At 40.6% G+C, this 9,750-nt stretch overlaps 2 protein-coding genes and 1 pseudogene across 2 annotated transcripts; 1 reads left to right on the top strand and 2 right to left on the bottom strand.

The window, feature by feature from the left end:
• The first annotated feature begins 605 nt into the window (after positions 1 to 605).
• LOC113752830 lies at positions 606 to 2,198 on the top strand (annotated as a pseudogene).
• Positions 2,199 to 2,268: 70 nt separating this feature from the next.
• LOC113751734 (probable 2-oxoglutarate-dependent dioxygenase At3g50210) lies at positions 2,269 to 6,623 on the bottom strand. The gene is made up of 12 exons (XM_027295845.1): positions 6,515 to 6,623; positions 5,777 to 5,892; positions 5,197 to 5,315; positions 5,013 to 5,076; positions 3,961 to 4,028; positions 3,605 to 3,663; positions 3,343 to 3,508; positions 3,221 to 3,240; positions 3,094 to 3,140; positions 2,836 to 2,916; positions 2,665 to 2,754; positions 2,269 to 2,585 (listed from the first exon to the last, which is right to left on the bottom strand). The coding sequence occupies exons 1-12, from the start codon at positions 6,546 to 6,548 to the stop codon at positions 2,457 to 2,459; spliced, it is 993 nt and encodes a 330-aa protein (XP_027151646.1). The 5' UTR covers positions 6,549 to 6,623; the 3' UTR covers positions 2,269 to 2,456.
• A 1,271-nt stretch (positions 6,624 to 7,894) lies between these two features.
• Positions 7,895 to 9,317, bottom strand: LOC113753307 (protein IRX15-LIKE). The gene has a single exon (XM_027297428.1). The coding sequence runs from the start codon at positions 9,116 to 9,118 to the stop codon at positions 8,165 to 8,167; it is 954 nt and encodes a 317-aa protein (XP_027153229.1). The 5' UTR covers positions 9,119 to 9,317; the 3' UTR covers positions 7,895 to 8,164.
• Between the last annotated feature and the right edge of the window lie 433 nt (positions 9,318 to 9,750).

Genomic DNA, 9,750 nt, shown 5'->3' with positions numbered 1-9,750 from the left:
GGAGAACTTAACATTTGAAACGTCTGATGTCACTTTGGTGGCCTACCTGAGACGATTACTATCTGAGAGTAGATCACAATTGCAGAAATGGCATTTTACGATTTTTTAACATATTTATCTATCTTTTCAATCTCTTTTTTTTTTTTTTTAAATTTTATGTATGTGAAAGAATCTACATATTGCATGAGGAGGCCCCACTCATAGTGCCCAAAACAACAGAAAATGTTAACCGCGCCTAGTACAATTGAAGGACGTCATCCTGATGAACCCATCTCTCTTTATTGGCAGTATGGATCAAATCACTGAACCACCCGCATTAAACCTCACCGATCATTGGGTCCTCCATTCCCCCCCCATTAGCATATATACGTTGTGCCTTCTTCCTGGTTCAATCATCAGAAGTGTTGGAATATGGAGAGAGAGAGCACTTTCTCACTCACATTTCCTCTTCTTGTCTTCTTTGTCATCCTGCACTCTTGCTGGTTTTATCAAGTCGTTGGTAATGGTACTCCAGCAACTACCCCGATCAACAGGGAAACACTCGAAATCGTTATAGGGGCTGGCAGTCCTCCCTATTCCCCTGCCTACCGTCCTGACAATGGAGAATGCCAACATTGCCCACAGCCCCCTCCCCCTCCCCCTCCAAAGCCCGCATATCCTCCAATGCATCCCCCAAGTGTCCACCTCAACCCACTCCACCACCTCCGCCCCACCCCCCACCCTCCGCCCTGTCCACCTCCGCCCCCACCCCACCTCCACCACCTCACCCTGTCCACCCCCGCCACCGCCCCCTCCTCCCTGTCCCACCACCCCACCACCTCCACCACCGCCACCGCCACCTCCACCTCCATTTACTCTTTCCAAGGAACTAAAAATGGCCATCCAAGTAATCCAAAGGTTCAAAAGGAGAATAAAGTACGACCCTTTTGGCGTCACCAAAACCTGGACGGGCAACCGCATCTGTTACGACAAATCCAAATACAAAGGCTTCGTGTGCGACAGAAGCACCAAAGATAACAAGTTTAGAGTCGTTGGCGTCAATTTCAATGGCTTCAACTTTAACGGCGGACCTGGCTGTCCACTCGTTGCAACAGACTTCGTTGAAGATCTCAAGGACCTGGTAATCTTCCATGTCAACTCCAACAACTTCACAGGTGACATTCCCTTTGGAATATCCAAACTTCCAAACTTCTTCGAGTTCGACCTGAGCAACAACAAGCTCGTAGGAGCTTTCCCCGCAGCAGCCCTAGGGGCAACCAACTTGACATACCTGGACGTCAGGTTCAACCAGTTAACAGGGACAATCCCGCCTCAAGCCTTCACACTAGACCTGGACGTACTCTTCCTCAACAACAACGCATTCTGTGGAAACATCCCCGACAATCTTGGCCAAACCCCTGTACTCTATCTCACCTTTGCAAACAACGAATTAACCGGCCCAATCCCCAGGAGCATTGGCCAAACTTCCAGAAATCTCCTCGAGGTTCTTTTCTTAAACAACAGTCTCTCCGGTTGCCTACCGTATGAGATTGGGTTTCTGAATAAAACACATATTGTGGATGTCAGCATAAACCAATTGACAGGTCCCATTCCACAATCATTCGGATGCTTGAAAGATATTCAGCAGCTGAACTTGTCGTACAACCAATTCTACGGGGCGGTTCCAGAGAGCTTGTGCATCCTGGGCGACCTGGAGGTACTGGACCTCAAGTTCAATTACTTCACTCAAGTCGGACCAGAATGCAGGAAGTTAATCGAGAAGAAAGTCCTGAACGTAACCATGAATTGCATTCTAGACCTTCCTTGCCAAAGAAGCCCCGAGGAATGCGAGGCTTTCTTCTCAAGGCGCTGGACCTGCCCGGACCCGAAATGGCTCTACTACGTGCCTTGCGGCATTTATGTTTCTAAGGGCCCACCACAGACATCCGATCATGTGCCCAAGCGGGCAAGGCCTCCATCGCCGACATATGCTGCTTTAAAAGGGCCAGGCTCGTGAATTTCGGTGTCGGCAGCCAGCCGCCTAAGTGCCTACCTTATCATTACGCCGTAATATTAAGTGTATGTATGTATTTTGTTGTCAGAAGCTGGAGGAGAAAATCTTCCTCCGTAAGCGAAATTTTTTATAAGTGTATACACTAAACCATCGCTGTCATTAATGCATGGTTAAAGCCTAAGCCAACCAGCTTATATTCATGTTACAAAGTTGAGGGTGCTTTATGAATACTACTGATACGCCAAAATAATTGCACAATTCAAGGCAAAACCAAATGAAAGAAACGGGGATCAACTAGGTACAGAGTTCAAAAAACTCCGAGAAATTGATGAGGCCATGTCATCCTAAATCAACCGACAACTTAATCCAATAAACACAAGATATTATTGTACATTCTTTCAACGGCTAACAGATGAAATCCCCAAAATTCAGTCGAAACAGACACAATGGGGAGACTTATTCCTCAGTATATGAAATTTGTGAGGACTTTACTGACCAAGTGTTTACCGTAAACAGCACCTTCAAACCTCCTGGTTCCACCAGTTTGTTTTACGCATACATCCAATGGCTCTATTACAGCATCATAATTTGGCTATTCATGCGAAAAAACCAAGGAGATTGATTAAGAAGCTGAATCAAAATAAAAAAGGAAAATTAAGAGAGAGGATTACCTCATAAAAGTAGGCCACGCAGACACGATAAATGGGAGAGTTGTTAGTCACCCGATGCAATGTTGATTCATAAAAGCCATTGGATAGAATCTGAAGATTCCCCAAATATTAAGAACAGTTATCGGATGACAGTTTGAAAACCACTGGAGAATCAATTATTGAGATGTATACCTTGAGCATGTCACCGATATTGCAAACAAATGTCCCAGGAATGGGTGGTGCTGATATCCACTCTCCGGAAAGGTTTTTTACCTACAAAGGGACTAGTTTAAGAGTGCAGAGTAGTGACAATGAAAAACCAGAGAAACATGTATATTTCAAGCAGAAACTAATGAAACAGACCTAAGTATAACACGAAGAACTTCAGGATACACACTAATGCTAAAAAATGAAGGCAAATAAAAAAGAAAGTAGACAGGAGGGCGATACCTGAAGAGCAGTAATACCATCATCTTGATTGACTAACGTCAGCAGACCTGGTATAGAACAAGAGATCATCTTCACGTACAAATAAGAACACCTCATGCTTACACCAAACCAGGATGGGGAATCTTACCATAGTCCGTATGAGCTCCACTGCGTTCATTTGGATAAAAGGCATAAACAAGCACAAAATCACATCAATCAAGTGCTAGAAGTGAAAAAAAAGAAGATGAAATCCATCTTCAGCAATCTCACCATCCAATATCATTTTTTGGCATGTCTTGGCCATTTGCAGGGGGGACACCAGGATAGCCAATTATACGCAGCACCCAAAATGGATCACCGGCTCTTGTCCCTTCAAATTCAACTGGTGATCCACCCAATGCCAGAGCTATTCCCCGCATAATTTTTCTAGACAGCTCTGTCGACGTTTAGCATCCAAGTCAGATTCAGTGGACTGGAGTCAGAGATAAAGCAATAACCCAGCTAATGGTATATAATTTCACTCAAAATGCACCTGTGCAAAGGTTGACATACTCCTCCATCAATTTTTTGAAATTCGGCGGATGACTTGGCCTACAGAAGGTAACAATGTGTCATTTACACCAGGAAACATACTTGTTACCATGTGCAGGCAGTACTCATGCTTCCATAAAAATAACAAGCTTACCAAGCAGGTAAATACTAGAATGTTGTGCCTGTGTTTTTGGATGAGAGAGAGAGAGAGAATAAATTGTGATAGGTTGTCGAGTTCCTTTTTTATTATTTTTTCTTTTTCCCTTTCTTTCTTGTTTGGATAAGCACTTGTAACCTTCAATGGTGTTCAACTTCATGCCATATCCATAAAAGACAACAGTTTGGCTTCTCACATACCAAACATTAGAACCTTGCATAGTTTCACCAAGAGCTCCATACATTCCTTTTGTGACTTCTTTATAGCACTGTTATCCAAAAGCAAAAGACTGAAAATGATCTGAAGGATTAAATTGATGAGGAAAACTGCAAGAGCTACAAGAGCATAATGATAGCATCAAAGCTAACATGAACCCCATCCAGATTCTTTGCTTGCAAAATATAAAGCTCCAAAATATGGTCCACTATATCATTGTGATCACCATAGATATTCTCCAAAATAAAAAAAAAAAAGGAAAATGAGAAAAATAGAGGTTGAACATAAACAGAAAAAGATACAGTTTATATTATTCTAAAATTTTCCAGAACTAAGAAGCAGAAGAAAACATCTAGCTTCATTGCAGTTTTAGTCTCATTTTTCATGTAATTGAGGAGCAAGTTTTATTTGAATCATGAATACAGAAAACATAATTTTCTGCATAAAAATGTTAAAAAGGAAAGATAATGCATATTATGAGATGTTGAATTCATGACGACACTATGTACAACAGATGCAGCATATGTACAACGCCTAATGGCTTCAGCATGTCCCTCTCCTTCACTAATCTCAAAAAATGACCCTGGAATTATCATATAAACTTAGTAAGACGCATTAAGTCGGTAACAGCTTGTTGTCAAGGAATATTCAAACCCAAGCATCCCCAGTTCTTTCCCATGGCAGCGTCTATTTGGTTTTTCACTATGATAAAAACATGTCCAAATAACATCTAGAACAGCAGGTGTAAGATAAAGTCCCCAACACAGAAAGCCTTAATAAGGTACAGTTAGGCAGGCAAATTCAACTCAGCATCAACTTGCACACCCATTGGCAGGACCGATTGAGCGTTCACAAGGCCATTCATTCTACAGATAGATTACCAGATTTATAGCCAGCAGAGGTTTGTAAATATATGTTTTACCAGGTTAATGAGTGATTAAAATTTGTAATTACCAAAAATTCAAACTCAGCAAGGCAAAGTACATATATAGAATAATCTCCATGATAGTACGACCTAGAGCAAAGTAAAACCTACATCAATAGCTTCATGCATATCAGGTACTCCTTTGGTTATATTTTCTCCAACATGCTGATATCCTCTGCAATCAAAATGTTAAGTTATCCTAGTAAGAAATAAAAGGATGAAGCCTGAATCGGAACTAAAATATTGACCCTACATATAGCCTACTAGATATCAAATTTTTCCACAAGAAGCAAACCTGTATCCAGTTGTTGCAGAGAGTTTGATCTTGATTTTCTCCTCATAAGGTAAATCAAAGTATCTATGTGCTATGTTTCTGACCTCTTTGACAAGGGAATCAGGGATGCCGTGGCCCTTCTGTGCAATCCAAAGTCAACTTTAGGCATATATATAAACACTTAGCAGAATGAGAAGCAGAGAGGTTGAAAAGAAGAGGCTGTAGGTATTCCAAGTACCTTGTGAGTGACTCAAAACTAAAGTAACGCAAAAAAATCAAATTATACTTGTGAAGCAGTTCAAACAGGTGGAGATGAACGAACTCTAACAGGACCATCTTCTACCTACATGCCTAGGTAAAAGACAGAGATGAAAATATTCAACTAGTAATGCAGCCTCCTAAATTCATGAACCCTAGCAGTTCTGGTTTTGCATTCATATGCCAGTAAACTAAAATTGGTTGCCATCTAAGCCACTAAAATAAACCAGCGTAGAACAATCTAAATGTCTCGATACTTTAATCAAGAAATGCTACATGCTTTCTCGTTATAAGTATGCATAGTCAAAGACCACGAAAAAGTCATTTAAGCATAATAAATTACCACGTAAAAAAATCCTGCTTCTTTACATGCCTGACCCAACTGTCGCACAACATCGGCCACGCCTTTGTCTTGAGCCATGATTGGATCATCCCATTTCTCCAAAAGAGGACTAACATCTAGGCAAGATTCAAACAAAGAAGCAGAAGAAGGAAACAACTGAGACGAGCAAATGTCAGTTCTCATATACTAGTAGTAGTACTCAACCAAGTAGCGTAACCTTTATGACCAACATCCAAGAGTTTTTTTTTTTTTCAGAGAAAGAAATTGAAACTTTAGGACCTTAACTGGTGATAATACAATTTTCTTTTGAGTGAAATCGTAAAATATTCAGCAGGGATATGTTCAACAATGGCAGCAAAAAGAGACCAAAATACCGATTTGGATATTCAAAACCTTGCGCTGACAATTACAGATAAATACAACAGTAGAGATCCCTTTTCCTCCCGGGGTGACGAAGCCGGAAAACGACTGAGTATTCCCATTCCCTGTATCCAATCAATGTAACTAAACTACTATAACATAACTAGCCTTTTCCCTGCTACTTTTGTTCTGTGTTCCTCAACTTAGGAAAGAAACTGCATAAAATAAAACTATTAGGAAAGAAACCATGGTCATGTTTTTCCTTTAATCTCCTTATCTTTGCAGGGTGGCTAACTATAGTGGATAAATTATGCAACAAATGGCAAAAAGAAAATGACGGGAAAAGAATTCTTGGGTTTTGTGAAAGAAATTTGTTACCTATAAGGGGGAGGGTTTTAAAGTCGGTGGTCATTGCGATGGTGTTGTTGGAGCTCTCTGGTTCTGTGATCTATTCCCCGACTTCAACTTAACTACTCAAGGAGAAAGATGCCAAATGAATAAACACCGTCACTTGATCATTGGCAACACTTGCCAATATAATAACGTTGCGGCCTGCAGCTTCCCACTTGCCACTATAATAACTATGTGTAATTTCACTTTAACCCCCGACTTTCCCCCGTCCCCCCAAAAACCCCCCAAAACCAAGGCCCCAAACTTTTAATTAACTCTTTCAAAAATTTTTTTTTTTTTTTAAAAACAAGGTCTCATTTCTCGTGAGGTTAAATTTGAAAAAAAGTACTCATTTCTCGTGAGGTTTGTTATATCTCTTAGCTAACACAATATTAGATAGCTACCAATATTGGTATTAGAAAATCAGTTCCCCATTTTTATTCACGAGGGATAAATCCACTGGAGTAACCATACCATTATATTGGATTGAGATTCAAGAGCATTCTGGGCGTCATTGTCAGACTGTAAAAGAATTGAAGCGAATCCAAAATTCGAGGTATTAAACTCGATTGGAATTTTTTGTTTTGAAATTGAAATCAAGTTCGAATTCTACACGAGCTATAAATTTGGGTTCGAGTTGGATTTGAAAACTCATATTTTTCTAAATTTTTAGTAATAATGCATGTATAATTTCTATATGACAAAATAGTAGAGAAATATGTTTTTTACATAAAATAAAAACAAACACATATTTTTAAAAAATATATAAAAAGTTAGTGGAGCTTTGTTGAGCCTAAACGAGCTAAATACTTGCAAATTCAAAACGAGATTTTGAACCATAGTCGAATCCTAATTATTAATTGGATTCAAGCTTGAGTTCGAATTTAACTCGAATCAAACCCTGACTGACTATTCGTTAAGAATTTGGTTTGTTTACAGCCTTGACATCGCTAGCACATATTTGCCCCATATTCGTTAGAAATTCATCCAGGGGCTTTTGAATGACGCTAGCAAATATTTGTCAGATGACTTAACAGGTGCGTATACAAAACTTTGTTCTAGGGACTGTCGGCAATTGATTTAAAGTTCCTGGAGATTGAAGTGAAGTTCAATCGACTTCAACAAGAATAAAGATTTTTAATCAACTTATAAGTTGATTTGACAAATTTCATGTGACGATTCAAATTGAAATGTAGCCTCACCAGTCACCACAAGGAAAAAGAATTGCTCGACTCCCATGAAAGGGTCCCAGAGTTTGTAGAGTAATATATAGGATATCAATGATTAGGTACAGAATAATAGTACTAATCTGTATGCCAATCCGGGCAGCACTTTAGTAGTTTCCAAGTTTTTATCTTCCTCGTGCAGAAATTAAAACTTCCACGACACGTCTCAAATTGTTGATTCCTTCCAAGTTTTCAGGTTGCACATGAAACTTATAACACAAACAATTACATTTTACATGCCAAAACCCCAACAAAAAAAAAAAATTATTTTACATGCAACCAACAGCAGCAGCTGGTGGAGCGAGCAAAATGTCAAAATTTGAAAGATGGATAAATAGGAGTAATCTAATTGTTCGCCTCCTGATCATTGGCAAAGGACTAAACTTATTTGTGTTGACACGCACATTACCAACTAAGAAGACGACGAGGATGATGATGATGATGATGAAGCTGGTGTTGAGGTGTAATTGCTGCGACAGAACTGAAAAACATTAGCATCCGCTCTTTCCAGGACAAAATGCCCGAGCATATCTTTGGATTTCACCAAATTTTCCTTGCATAAGTACTCATAACTGGTGGTTCTGTCCACCTTTTGATTGAAATCATGCACAAAAATATGCGTTTTTGTATTCCCGCCTTTTTTGCTCCTAGCCAGAACACCTGCTGTGAAGATGGCCGACATCCGGCCAGGCGCTTCTGGCCAGTACCCTCGAGGCCCGTCTACCAAAATAACATCCCAATCAACTTCGTAAAATTGATTAGGCAGATCATTCAGCCCGAGCTTGCACTCGGAAAACAGGAGATTTTGCACCGGCCTGCATTCATTCATAACTTGTTCCTTCACTGCAGCAATCAATTCATTTGCTTCAGTTATTTTGGTAGTGTACTGCACGTCATAGGCCTCGACTTCTGGGTATTTTTCTTCAATGTACGCAGCGTAGTACCGATTCTCATCGATGAATACTGTTCTCCCGTTGTGATTCAGGGCTTTCCAGAGAAGGGTTTCTGGAGTCAGGCCGAACACCAGGAAATTACACGGGCTCCGGCATTTCTGGAGGACATCGGATATCTGTTTGATGTCGGTGTGGGACATGTGATCGGTGTTGTTGGAGTTGGAAGCATAGTGAACAAGCGCCCTCACGACGGAACTCGACAGCGGAAGATTAATGCTGGAGCCAGTTGTAGCCGAGGCAGCCGCAGCTGTTGTAGCTGTGATGGATTCCCTGGTGTAAATCAGGGTGAGAAGGAAGGCCAGAGTGAAGAATGAAATGAATGCAAGAAGCCATAGCCTATTGGAGCTGCCCTGCTTTTGGATGTAAGGATGGAGGAGGATAAGCTTCGTGCTGCTGCTGAGATTGTTCTTCATTTCCCCTTTTTCGGTTGAGAGATTCAGACAATATATTCCAGATGGAGTTCTGAGTTCTGAATTCCTCCCCCGTGGGGATTATTGAGAGAAAGTTGTGTGATTTTAAAGATGCCGAGAACTAAAGACAGGGCGAAATAGACGTTGAAGCAAGAGGGTACATGTCAAACATGAAGATGACAGTCCAAACCCCACCCAATACAGCTAGGATTGGCGGCTATATATTTTGTAACTTTAATTGGTTCACTTTCAGTGAATTGAAGCAGATACGACTCTAGTTGATTGGGGCAATGATATAAAGTTTCACTGATTTTGACAAATGCTCTTCATCCGAGAGTGGATTAGCAGCTCCATCATCTAGATCTATGGATGTTGTGGTTTAGTGGAAGTAGAAGGAAGGGGTGGTTGGACTTTGGAGCAGGTAAAGGAGAGGAGGTATTTGGTATGGTTCTAGCGACTCGGTAACTAATTACAAGCCAAAAGTCGCTTTTCCTTGATGATTCTACCATTATTTTTCAAGAAACCTCTATTATAAAACGGTAGCATGATCTTATAGAGTTGTGAGGGGGACCAATGAACTGCTAGATTCCGTTTTGTCAAAGAAAACGCACGCAGGCACCTTTCATGATCTTTAT

This window comes from Coffea eugenioides, chromosome 11, assembly GCF_003713205.1.
Source record: "Coffea eugenioides isolate CCC68of chromosome 11, Ceug_1.0, whole genome shotgun sequence".
NCBI classification, from domain to species: Eukaryota; Viridiplantae; Streptophyta; class Magnoliopsida; order Gentianales; family Rubiaceae; genus Coffea; species Coffea eugenioides.
This window is presented reverse-complemented; position numbering and strand designations above follow the sequence as displayed.